General features: G+C 42.4%; 3 protein-coding genes across 5 annotated transcripts in view; all 3 read left to right on the forward strand.

Moving 5' to 3' along the window:
- Positions 1-13,722, forward strand: part of LOC126565465 (translocon-associated protein subunit gamma) — a 485,163-nt gene that overhangs the window by 102,633 nt on the left and 368,808 nt on the right. The window lies entirely within an intron of this gene.
- LOC126564039 (discoidin domain-containing receptor tyrosine kinase B) overlaps positions 1-13,722 on the forward strand; it is a 126,687-nt gene that overhangs the window by 60,573 nt on the left and 52,392 nt on the right. For both annotated transcript variants that reach the window (XM_050220944.1, XM_050220943.1), the window contains exon 5: positions 3,763-3,942. In XM_050220944.1, the coding sequence (XP_050076901.1) occupies positions 3,763-3,942 (180 nt within the window). The remainder of the gene's footprint in view (positions 1-3,762; positions 3,943-13,722) is intronic.
- The window catches only part of LOC126564191 (striatin-4), a 353,049-nt gene continuing 346,315 nt past the window's right edge, over positions 6,989-13,722 (forward strand). For both annotated transcript variants that reach the window (XM_050221158.1, XM_050221157.1), the window contains exon 1: positions 6,989-6,999. The gene's annotated coding sequence lies outside the window, so the exon portion shown is untranslated. The remainder of the gene's footprint in view (positions 7,000-13,722) is intronic.

Here is a 13,722-nt window from a genome sequence, read left to right on the forward strand (position 1 = left end):
TGATAATTATTTTAATGATGCCAGCGGGAGAGTGAAGCTGCCAGAGTAGGAGGAGATTTGAGTCTGAAAGCTTTAATAAATTGTTTCGCTGTCAATGGCCCGGTCAGCAGATCGATATGACGGGCGAATGCTTGGTGGGTAAATAGTTTTCCTACGTTACGATGCAAATGTCTTTTGATTGCCGGTCGTAAAAAGTGCTTCTAACGCTTGATTAAAGTAACTTAAGATGATCGTTAAAAGAGGTACGTGTGTGCGCATTCGCATATGCTTTGCAACGAGCGATTTAATATTTTCGTAAAATAAAAACGAGATTTTTAAATTATTAAATTGAAGGCTTTAATTTGATATATTTTACTAAGATTGGTGAGTGCACAGAATGGTATAACTGAGAAGTATTTATAATTTATTTTTCATCTCATCCCATACGGACGACTTTAAATTAAATTGCACAAAAAGTGCTCAGAAATTTGTATAACTTTGTTTGTTTATGAAAAAGGTGTTAGTTCCTCCTTAAATATTAATAGCTTTTCACAATAAACTAAAACTATTCGCATTGGTTCTTTGCTAGCTTTGCAAAGTATCAGATTTCTCATGAGCATCGTTTCTATATTCTCGTTATTTTCTATATATTCGTCGTTTCCAGTTAAGGCCAGCATTCTTGAGCTTTGCCTTAGACGACGTCATGTATCTGCTGCGTCGAAGAAACATCTTCATAACACGAGAATTTCTTTGGTAGTAACAATCATTGAAGCACCATTTCTTACTAAATTACCTCGTATTGATTCTCTTAATGCGACAACTAACCGGTCCATCGCCCACACACTGTTCCTAATGGATTGGCATGCATCACCTTAGCGATCGTGAATCGAACTAATAGTAACCATTAATAGCTCTCCGTTGCTGTGATAGCCCTAACTTCACCACTGGCATGTCAATAGGTCTACCATAAGGCGCATTATTTAGTAACGGGGGAACTCTATACGAGAGAGAGAGCCAAATCAATAATTACCACCAACCCCTAATGATGGCCAGTGCATTAACGAAATAATACTAATGATTGCACGCAATTGACATTAACGTTTTAGGATACCTATACCAACTTCACATGCCTTATTCATGCACCCAATCTCACGTGTGCCTCACCAGACCGATTAATGCACGCAACGAGAATCTCGTACAAAATTACAGAAGGCAACCGGCCATAAACATATTCGTGCGATAATCCATTTACGGTATCTATCCTTTGCGTTTTTATTTCAATGTTTTCGTTCTGTTTAATTCAACGATTGATGGAACTCGATTTGTTGATTGGGTGATGGGTGATCCGAGACCCATATCGCAGCAGAAGTGTGCGGCCATAATGCAGCAGTAATATTTGCCGCCTGATTTCCACCGAAGCAATTAAATACTTTTCCAGACTTACGATTGGCGCCACTTTCTGATGTTGTCGGTGAGCTCAAACGAAACCTGCTTACTGTTGACAACTTTATTAAGAGTTTCTCCTGCGGCTTATGGTGCACGATGCAAGCAGCCGTTTACTTATTACATTTCATACGCTTTGATGTTAGGTTTGGTTTCAACGTCTATCGGAGTCATTTCTCGTTCACACCTCATTGGCCGTGGGAGAAGAAAGTAGGAAATCGGGTTTAGTTTGGTGCCTAACGAATGACTTCCTTATTGACAAACAATTTTAATACTGCTGGTGAGCACCGGTTCGAATCTTTGTATAAAAAAACGTTCAAGTCTGCTTCATCTCAAGATAGTTGTGATATCTGATAATACAAATAATTTAAAATCACTGGGGTCTTGGGCATCCTTACTGCGCCGTTAGTGCTACGGACTGGTACAAAGAAGATGTAATTAAATTTGCTCCCTTTTTTGAAGTATTTTATCTTGGAGTATTCCGTAAGATCGAGAGGAGAAGATTTGTTCTCTTGCTTTGCTTTTGATATGGAGAACTTAATCGAGGGTCGCCTTGCTTTCTTTACAACATCAAAGAAGTTAAATGATACTGCATTTCATTTAAGACTTGAATGTTTTAGGGGAGAATTCCCTTTGATCTTCTTGGAAATAATGTTGTGTAATAGACTCATATAATAATATCGTGAATAATTTATATGATTGTAATAAAAGAAGATTTGGACATTAAATTAAGTATGCAACATTTAATGAAATCTTTCAAATTAAAAAAAAATTACCCATTCTAGTCCTTGGAATCTAAACTGCATTATATTTTTTCAAAATGTCAAAAATAATATCCATCCTCAAGGACCACATTAAAAATCGGAGTGATGTCAGACTTCACCGACGATTCTGTTGGGACCGTTCCTAGTCGACACCTTTGTCCAATTCACACGGTGCACAACGAGGATTATTAGTAGCTGTGGAGCAATTTCAAACCTCAACCGAAGTGTGAGCTGTCGCGCCGGCTGAGGAGCTTTCAATCATGCAAACTCCTCCCGTGTCCTTACACCGATTGTCTTGCGTTGGTGTGTTATTTACTGCCGACGGTTCTTCTCGCCGTATGTCATTTCAAAACTAATCTCGGGTGTAGTGTCCCTCGAGGGCATCCGCCGGTCCGTCAGCACTGCGAGGCATTTGTCACCTACGTGGTGGACATTGTTCTTTTCCCTTTTTCCGTATTTTGATGCTCAATCTTCTACCCTCACAAATGGGACGGTAGTTATCGGGTTCCGTGTGGGGGACACCCACTATATGTTGTTGTGAAGAGCACAACTGACAGAAGCGCTGATGGCGTGCGTGTCTGGCTCTAATGGCAAAATTACAATTCTCGTCGCTTGCAACAGCGAAAATAGGCAACGTTGTATGTTCCCTTCCGATGACCCCGACTAGCGCGATCACGCCAAACCCGGCTGAATGCACCGTAAGCCAGCGTCCGAGCTTTCACGTCCACCGTTGAGCCAGCTGTCCACCGGGAGAAAATTGTCGCTGGTCGAGAAAACACAATAAAAGTTGATAATGACTCCTGGGATCGATGGGACAGCTCGGATCTCACTCGTGAAGACACTCATACACCACGGGACCTTCGGTGCAAAACCATACTTTCCACGAACTTTACCGTCAGTACGGTGCTGGAAATTGTCTTCCCACTGTCTGTTACAGCCGATATCCGGGATACCTTCGAACGCACCACGAACCAGGCTTATTGCAGTGGCAAATTAGATTGGCGCTTTTCCTTTCTCTTCTTCCACACCTCTGCATCTATCTGCCCAGAGATGATTGCTGTTCCCACTCGATTAGGGTATAAGAGCAAGTTCCCCATTACGGTATTTGTTTGTAATTTTCCTTCAATAAAGTCATCAAGAAAAGTTGATAATATAGCGTAGTCGATTGGTGCCAGTTTGTCCTTCAATGAGCGGGGTGTTTCACTATCGTGTAGTATAACTTTTCTCCTCATCGACGTTCGGCGGTGTGGAACACATAGATTTTTTTTCTTTGTTGAAAAAACATACAGTCCAAACTGTTGTGGAAGTGAACCACAAGAACACGAACGATTTATACATAAAATTGACTTTAAAGAGTAAACAATATTTATTTGAAAATTGATAAGACAAACAAATATTCTAGACATGAAAAACACTGATGAACAGATTGAACTCTAATGAAACAAATTTTAACACATAATTAAAAATCGAATAACCAAATTGTTGCTTCATACTTCCCCCATTTCGTGCCTCATAATTCAGTCGCCATAAAAGCAGTGAGCTGAAGTTTATTTCAAATTTCCTTTTTCTGTTTCAGAGGGTCTCATCTCGTACAGCATCCCGAAAGGTGTGATACGTGGTGCCGAGGTTGACCTCTCCGATCGTACCTACGACGGTGAAGGTGAAGGTGATCGGCTAGTGCACGGACTCGGTCAGCTAGTGGACGGCCAGAAAGGTGCCGATAATTTTCGCATCGATATACACGGATTTGGCAAAGGTGAGTAAATCAACAGCAAGACAGCATGAAACATTACTCCTTAAAGCATCCACTTTAACGGTCCAAGCTGAATAGAGTGCTTTTTCAAAGCAGAAGAAGGAGGAGAAATGTGACCATTTACCTGCCAAACACAAAAGGTGGCATGCCTTTTTGAGTAAAGTATCTTAATCGATTTCGGTCGCAGTCGGAAACAATAACGAGAAAATTTTCTCCATGAAAACATCGCCAGTTTCATGTCTCATTCCACTTATTCATGTCTCATTCCACGAAACGAAGCTGTTGGAATCGATTGAAATACTTCCATTCCATTTCTTGAAGGTTAGCATGCTTTCAAGTATGCTACGTGCCGTGTAAGAAAGCAACGTTCCTCCTGAAGGCTGCCGAATAGCATGCCAGGCGAGAGTATGGGATGGATAGGCTCAAAGTAGCAATAATTCAAATCCAGCTCGAATGCCACCAGTTTATACGTGTGTGTTTGTGTATGGCTGTCTTTATGTGTGTGTGTGTGTGTGTGTGTGTGTGGGTGTGTTTGACTAAACGAAACTGGCCTTTGATCAACAGAAAGCAGAAGTAGCTCCACTTTGCTAGTGTGAAGCTGTTCTCTGCTCATCGAAACGAGCAAATAAAGCTTCACAAATGTTCAAACACTTTGCCTCGGAGGAGTTACGTTTCGAGTGCTTTTTTGAGGAAACCGGACATTGCCAGCGGGTGGAACACAGGTATTTGTGTTCGCATTAAATACTTTCGATTGTGTGCAATTTGAAAAGCTACACCAGCAGCAGAGCGTGCCCCCGCCCGGCGAGCTTTTCCTTGAACTATGTGCAAACATATCACGTTCCGGGTTTGTTTTTGTGCCCTCCTTGAGTGGCAAAACCTTTATTTCTCTCATCAGCAAATAAGATCAAGAATCTGTGTGTGTGTGCATTTGTTGGAGAGCTGATGATTGTTGGTCGAGAAAATTGCAGCAAAAAGCAGCATATGCTGGGAAAATGTTGTTTGAATCATTGGAACGCTGAATGGCTCTGAAGGGACGTTACGGAGAAACGTTTAATTTTTCTTTCCTTCGGTTTCGGTGGTGCCATTCGAGTGGAATCTTTTTGCTAATGGTTTTCTTATAATGGTCTTCGTGGTGAGTGTTGCTGGAACAGAAACGATAGATTTGCCCACCACACTTGCTCGCCACACTCGCCCGATCCACACTGGTGAGTTGTGAGTTTATGCAAATAATTGTGCAGAAGAAAGAAGCCTTCCCGATGCATAAACGAATCTTGACTTGCTTCAGTCGTTTACTTCCCTTGAAACGGTGGGAATAGGGTTCGAGGATGGGCTCCCCGGGAATGGGACTGTTTAGCTCTATTTGTTTCGCAAAGTTAATTGTTTCATGGATGGCAACATTCCTTTGCGGGGAATGGATCTAGGGGGGGAATGGCAGGGAAGCGAAAAGAAGTGTACAAAAGCGTCTTCTGCAACTGACACGTTCAAGTATGTGAGTTTGCAGTTTTGTTTTCCACCGATTTTCCTCCAACCGATGCGAGTATTGGGTTAGCGTTTGCTGCACCACTGGAAATACGGACTGAAAATGCAGAATGTTTATGAAACCCATAAACCGTTCGGAACGCTTGGTGCGGGGTGCGTCTACAAAAGTTGAAGTTGAACCTGCTTCTCGATCAAACACGCGCTCGATGACTTGCAGCGGAGAATGTACCGTGAAGGCGTGAGCAAAAGGGGGGGAGGGTCAAGGACCATCCGGTCACGTCAGTCGGGATGTGTATGTGTGTGCACCTCCAGGCAAAACCAGCTGCCGCTTCCAGCCACTGGTGTTGAAATGTTGTTCCTATTAATTACCTTCTAGTTGATAAATTTTACAACAACTTCTGGTGCTACGACTACTACTGCTGCTGATGCCCGGTGCACCCAGGAAGGATCGTGGAACGATTGGTCGGGGGTAAAAGTTTTCCGAGTAATTTCCACCATTTTGCTAAATGATGCTTACAGCTTTTTCGTACACATATACCTTTCACCCGGAGCTCTTCGAGAAATCGTTCGAAGTGCTTAAGGATTCGTGGGAACGTGGGAAGCAGCAACGAAAAAAGTCCCTCGAAGCGGTCCATCGTTTCCTTGCAAGGAAACATATTATTTCTGCGTAATGTGTACAGCCGTACCGAAGCGTCGGGTTTCGATTGCACCATTGCTGCCGGTTTTAATCTGCACCGGGATGGAACGGACCCCGCTAATGGTTGCCTGGAACGGATTAAACTTATGATTGCTTTTGCTGCACTCGCACAGACCGCTTGGGCCGATCTTTTTCCGAGCAAAGTCTTGTGCTTTCATAATCGCCCTTACTCTGTCTGCTGGAAATATTGAGTTCAATTCCGTCGAAAGCTCATCGATGAAAAGACGCATAACTCAACTCGACAGGAATTGCATTTTACATCAACCATGCGGCACCCCGTTCCAAAACCCCCGGCGGCCAAACCAAAGCTGAAAGACAGCCGTCAACTACAATCTACATAATCAATAAAGCTTAATAATCCCGCTCACCACATTTCGAAACCCTGGCCTGCTCCCCCCGGTACATAATTTTCACCCAAACTACATGGCCATGCGGAGGACCCAGGAAGATCTCAGCTTCGATTTTGCATGTCGGTCGGGTTGGCCGGACAGCGCCGACATGTATGCAATTCGATCCACATGCAAAGCAACTCTTTCTGCTCCATCCGTCCACCGCCAGACAATGGGAGGGGATGTGTCCATGTCGGTGTGTATGTGTATGCGTGTGGGTGTGATCGTTCGGTTTGGTAACACCATCCCATTTTCCTGCCCATGATGATTGAGGTTTTGCGGAATCGAAATCGAGTAGCATACGGTTGCCGGGAAAACACTTCAGCCCGGTCCTTGCAAGAAGCCATCGATGGATGGTGCACTCGGGTTTCGGGTCAAGCTAGAAAAACCGCGCAGGTGGACTAAAACGGGTGCGGCGAAAGTGGTAGTAGGTGGTGTAGGTGTGGGTTGCCCGGTATTCTCAAATCCGCTCCAGTGCTGAGAATCTGCCGTGTGGTTACTTTCACAAGTCCGAAGGTTTTTGCCGAACACCGACCGTCGGCATGAGCTCTGCTTTGTGGTTTTCCTTTTCTCTCTCTTAATCTGTGTCTCCCTCGGGGATGGAAAACGGTATGATGGAGAAGCTAACTACGGACGACGGCAAGGATAGTGCACGATGGGTGCTCCACAGGCACAGACAGCCCGCTAGTAATGCTTTAAAACCATTGTGACAATAATTTTCGATTAAATGAATATAGAATGACCGGTGGGTGAGTGTGTGTGTCCGTGTGATCTGCAATTCAAAACCATATTTTCCATTTTCCATCTTCTCTGCTGGTGCGGTTCAGTGCAGGACAGCCTAATGTCAATGGGTCGACGTTCGTTTATGGTGTGCCATGTGTTGTTTGGGGTGGAATAAATTGCTTCATTCATACCAAGGCATATGAAACTGTTTCGAGATTAAGCCAATGCATGCATTTTACTTGCTGGAGCAATAAAAAATCTAATACGAAAAACGGTGTTAATATGAGGCCAAGAAAGCGAAACTTAATAATGTTTAGTTTTTTCCAGTAGTAAATTATTTGTAAACATATTGCTTTCTCTTGTTTAAAATAGTATGAATATTAGTTGACAAATTTTTTTCAAATTTTTTTATTTTAAAGGCAGTCTAACAGGAATGTTAGCAGGAATCATTAATTTATGTTTTGTTGTTTGCTTTATAAAACTAAACAATATCTCAATTTTAAATCACTTTCCAAACCTTACCAAATCTAACACAAAAATAATCCTTTTGGAAAAGGCTTTTGATATTGAATTATTAAATTGAAGAAAGGCTGTAAGTATTTTAATTTAAAATAAAGTATTCTCTGCAGAAAGCAAAACTTTTGCTAAATCCTTTCCGTCTCATAACTTAAAGCAAACAATTTATGTATTCGATAATCATAAAATCTCCCTGCTGCCCTGCTGAAAACTTATTGCTTACTCATGGTCCTTCTACCATCGAAAAAAGACACCAGCCAAGCAGCCAAATATTTGTGGAAAACTAAACCGTTCCCCAACATTGGCAAAGGGTATAATTAATTCCATCGTCTCTCTCCCGGTACGCGATATCGATATAAACCGGAGATATTATTCACTCACGTTTCACTGCTGCTGTTCCCCGTCCCCTACCCTGTATTGCTGTGAAATCAACAGAATGAAATCAATACCATCATCTAAATCAATAAACTTCATGGCACGTTTTTCCGCTTGCAGTGCTTGAATTTTTCCACACCCCCCGGTGCGCAACTAGGCGTCTCCACCATTGCGTGCCATACTTTCATTCACCGATCACGCTGCACAGTTTCGGTAGCTATAAAGCAGAACACTTTGCACCACCAGCAGCCACCAATAACGAGTTGTTGAGATGAATGACGATGTGCTCGGCTACGGCGCTTTTCTTTGTCCGCTCGTCACAAGCGGACGCACAGGGACGCACGCATTTAGAATCTCACTTGAGATTTAGCGGAAAGAGCGACAAAACATCTTTTTGCAAAAACTCAAAAGTCGAAAACTTGTACGACCTTCCACTCTTGGCTTGGGTGACACGGTTTGAACTGGGAATGCGAAAGCGAAGCACCAGAAGACGCTACGAAAAATCTAATAATGGAAATCATTACTCGAACACCAGCAGCAAACCGGGAACGATTTCGGAGACGATCGAAGCGAACGGATGTCAAACGGAGGACGACCCCATCGTGTCGTGTGCTACCAAATGCCTTCGAGGCTCGAAACCAAAGGAGATGGTTTTATGCAAGAAGAAGCAACTCCCGTTTCCTTCCTTTTTTAGCCCTGTGGGTATGGGGAAAGCAGTAGCAAATGATGGTTTCCAGCCGCCATCGTCTCATCGTCTACCGTCCGTGTTCCGTTCGCTAACAAACTCACCAAAACTCGTACACTCTTCCCTTTTTTTGTACCAATTTTATGCACGGAAGCTTCAACACTTTACGCTCTTCCATCGCCAACCGAACCATGGCGACAAAGCCATCAAGAAGCGACTTTAGGCGTGCAACCCCAACCCTTGGCGACGGGTTTTTGGGTGTCGTACCGTTTTAATCCCTCACAATTACCGTGAAAAGATGATCGGTTTTAGAAAAGGGGGCGATTGGGAGGTTCGGGGACGAACAGCTGGAACTGAGAAACGCGCTCATATACACTAAGCCACACGAAGCCATGAAACGTTTATAATCCTTGGCGTGTGAGCGTGAGTAAAGGCGAGAAAGTATGCGCTTCACCTTCAGGCGACGAGAAGTTTTGTGGATGTGTAAAGTAGGGAAAATTTATTTTGGAAAGCAAATTTATTGATTTTCCCGTACCTTTTTCTTTAGTCGTTCGCACGTTTGAAGCAGAAGGAGTTAAATCGATCCACGTGAGGGAATACTGGTTGGTTAAATGAAATTAAAATAAGTTCATTCGGCAATGTTACGATGTTGGTAGGACATTTTCAACACATTAGCATAAGCATGCATATGCAGATATTATGCAATGTAGGTGAGGGGCTGGGCACGATAATGAATTTGTAAAGTTGTCCTCTAATCTGTTATCTGAGTGATGTGATGTAGTTAAGGCCAATTAAATTATTCTCATCAGAGTCGATAGTTCAAGGTCGACATTGAATAGTACTCAAGACGAATTGCTTATGCTTTGCAAAAAAAATACCTATGTTGAGTAAAGTATTTGTTTAAATATGATATTTTAAAAATGTCTTATTTGTTGAAAAAATACCTATGTTGAGTAATCTCAAAGAATTCTTCTTTTTTAATTAACGTACACGCTGGTCAATGGCGTCCTAGATTTATTAATTTAACGTAGTCAGTAGGACAGTCAGTCCTCACTACGGGAAAACATTTTATGTTGGATTTGTTTCCCTTATTCTTATATATTATGGTACCTCCTAACGCGTTTATCCCTACCGGTTTACGATACGTTGTACGCGCTATCTCAATAATGGCTTCTTCTTGGCTTAACGACCAAGCTAGGTCTTACACGATGGCTAACAAGACTTGCCGATACCACGTAGACGTGGATAGTCAGTCCTTACTACGGGGGGGACGGTTTGGTTAGGATTTGAAGGACGGTTTGGTTAGGACGGTTTGGTTAGGATTTGAACCCCGGTCCTGCCGTTTGAATACCGGCACCGCTGTCGTCTACACCACCGGGCACCTCCTTGATTGGGACTATTAATAAGGACCATGAAAGATATTCACACGATCAAACTTTCATCTTCACGTGGCATGAAGGTATCGAATTATATCGGGGCCGTATTAGGATGGAGGTAGAACTATCCAGCTACGAGTAAAATCAAGTCACAAAATCCAAAAATGGAAGATTAAGACCTTTGTCTGAAAAAAAAAAACACGGAGTTTAGTCTGGTGAAGCCCCCCATTCCAGAGTAAAGTTCTGTTGTTATTTCATCATATGCCAAGACGTATCACCGTGCAAAATTTACAAAGCCATATTTCGCGATGTTATATTTTTCACTTTAAATGGAGGGTTCAATGGTCTCTGTTTAAATGGCTACCAGTTGATAAATTAACAAAAATAATGCACATACGAGCAAAAGCAATGCTTGTTTTATTGCTCATATTTTCAAAGATCAATAGCTACATAGAAAAGCAGGCAATAAGTACAGGCTCTTCTTTACGAACATAAGGAGTCTGGACTAGACATAAAGCTTTCTTTCAATGTAAATCAATCAGAATTATTGGAAATTTAATGGAACTTCTCAGCCATACATAAGAAGAGAGAAGAATGCGTGATTTATAAGAACCGTATGCAACATATAATTGAAGTATGATCCTAATCACTTGTAGCTTTCTTGGCGGGTGGTTAAATTACTTAAAAAATTAAAAAATATGCATTAAATTTTTAAAATAAAATGGAAGTTCTAACAAAAATAGAACTTACAGTGCAACATTACGGCTAGGTCGTATAAAAGGAATAAAAGAATAACTTGAGAGCTTGTCATATGATTTTTTTAAAGAAAATAACGTTTATACCCTGCAATTGATTGATTCTTTGTGAAAATCAATTCTTTTTTTACATTAAAATTCTATTATTCTTCTCAATTTTTTCACTCTCAAAGAACGGCTTGACTGTATAAAATCCTCAAGCATTAAAGCTAGCGAAAACATCTTATTTGTCTCATTTTTTCTACAATCAATATATTCCACTAAAAGGAAACGAGGGGAGAGTTCAATAGCGGAAGAATATTTATTTATCCACTCCAACGCATTTGGTTTCACTTTCAAACCAACCGAACAAGACGCTCGTTAGTTTCGGTCTTGTGTGTTTTTTTTTACTTGCCATTACGTAAAGGTTTGTTCCGGAGACGAAAAGCCATTTTAAAACCTATTAAAGAACGATTTTCCCGATTCGCCAACCGCAACATCGTTTGAAATTCAAAGTCGTCTATACCGGCACCAAAATACGGCAATGCGACGCGTCGCTTCATGCTACCCCCCATTGAAACTTGACAAGCTTCTTCTTCTTGTTCGGAATGGGGGGAGGAGAAGGTAAGAAATTAAAATATTATATCAAAACATCGCATCTTTAACTGGTGAACCAAAAGGGAGAAAAAGCGTTTTCTTTTTTATTTGCTGTTTATGTGCGCAATTTCACCTGACAGTGGGTTTGGTGTAATGGTGCAAATCGGTCCTCCTTTATTCTCCCGCATTGGACAATCACACTCAAGACCACGAACACACACCGAAGAACTGATTGAAAAGCGTGTTCTGGTTCTTTGTAAATGTTGAATAAAATTCCCAGACGATTCGGGTTGATTTCTGCGGACACACCGGACATTCGACTTTGGATTGAAAATTCTTGGAAATTTATTCCGTATAACAAATAAGCCGAGGTAGCTTTCTACTTTACATAGTGCCATGGCAATCGAAGGAAACGTGTGTTTGGCCACATGCCACTTTCGATGCGATACAATAGCTCCGAGGTAGAAGAAAGAAATATTGGACGCTTGCAGAATGGTGAACGGGAAAAGAAATAAATAGTGTCGGGAATTGTTGAGAGTTCTTTAAATTGGTGTCCGTTTTTCATGGTCCTGCCAACCCCAACCCAACATCCGGTCGGCTGGTTTCACTTTCACACACGCTGCAGTATCGTTCGTTAGCATGCCAACCCGTACGGCTAACGGTTGCAAGACATCTTTTATACGGCAAAGCAGCATAAATCCCCTTGCCCAGAAGGCAGCAAACCCTTGGAGCAAGGAAGGTACCTTCGAAACACAAAGGGTGCAAACAATTTTTGTGACGCGCCGGAAACGGAACCGGAAGATGGAACCGGCCATTAACGACGAGAGAGCAGGTCGTTTGCCTTATCATGTAACAATCTACGGATGCGGTTTCGATGTCCTTATCTACTTTTTTGGCCCTGTTTCTACGGCACATAATGTGCGGCAAAGGGACAGGTTCACCCGACAGTGATGTTGTGCGACATACGCCCGAAGGACATCATTATATTGAACCAGCGGAGCGACTTCTAATCCGGCCAATCCGATGGTTTTTCGATGTTATGTCGTGTTGGAAAGTTTGGTGTTCAGTGTATTATATCGTCTTTAAAGGGGAGCTTTTTCAAGCTCAACGTGGAAATGATAAAAGTTTTCTTTTTTTTATTGTAAATTCATTCAAAACAATGGATTACATAGGCCTCACGCAGAAATGATTCACTCACATGGTGCACAGTTAAAACATAAACAACAAAATGTCCACAACACTGAACGTGACCAGAAAGGAGTACGAATTTCAATTTCCGAAAATCGTTCCATAGTGTCCCGGCGTCCACCAGAAACAGAAGCAGATTGAATTCAGCCCCGATACACCAGCCATTTCCGGTTGGACACGAAAACCTTCTGCTCAATTCCGGCAGCCAATCTCATTTCTAACTGTCCTCCCAATTTCATCTCTCGCGCACCGTTTCAACTACGGATCATGAATGAATAGTTCCGGATCGATGCACCTAATCGCGTTGCATGCATTGAGCCAGTGTGCAATGCATTCTGTTGCCTGCCGGGGGATCAACTACAACTTCTCCATCTCTCCGTCTCTACGCACACACCACGACACACGCGCGCTTACAGCAACGGTCTGTAACGGTTGGGCAAATGCAACCAGGCGATTGGAATTGGCAGCGGAGGGAGATCCTGGGTCCCAAAATTCTCGCCCTCGTTTCGACCCGCCCAGGAAGGGATGCGTCGTCGTGCGTGGTAAATCTGTTGAACATTTCCGCCGGAATGATTTCGCGCTGAGTGTGTGCCACGGGTGTTGGTCGTAGTGTTTGTCATCGTGTGCCGGTGGTTCGTCACACACGCACACGTACATCGATTGGAATAACGTCATGGTTGCATATGCTATGGCCGCAGGATATTTTCCGATACATACCGGGATCGGGGTGAGGGCCAGCAAATAAAAGCATACGTGGAAAATGCTTTTCCAACACACGGGTGAATGGTTGGCATCGGTGGAGGGAAAAGGTGGAAAAATGGGAGAATGGGGATGGTCATTTCATCAGGCGCATGGAATGCTTCCGGTTTTGATTTTTTATAGAGTTCTTAGTTAGCAGTGCGAAATATGGTTTAAAATTTGAACTACTTTTTGAATCTAATTTATGTTTTTGTTACAAAAAAAAAAGTAAAAAGGACATATTATATAAGTTATTTTAAAATAAAGGAGCAACACAAACATTTAT

The sequence above is a fragment of the Anopheles maculipalpis genome, chromosome 3RL, assembly GCF_943734695.1.
Source record: "Anopheles maculipalpis chromosome 3RL, idAnoMacuDA_375_x, whole genome shotgun sequence".
NCBI classification, from domain to species: Eukaryota; Metazoa; Arthropoda; class Insecta; order Diptera; family Culicidae; genus Anopheles; species Anopheles maculipalpis.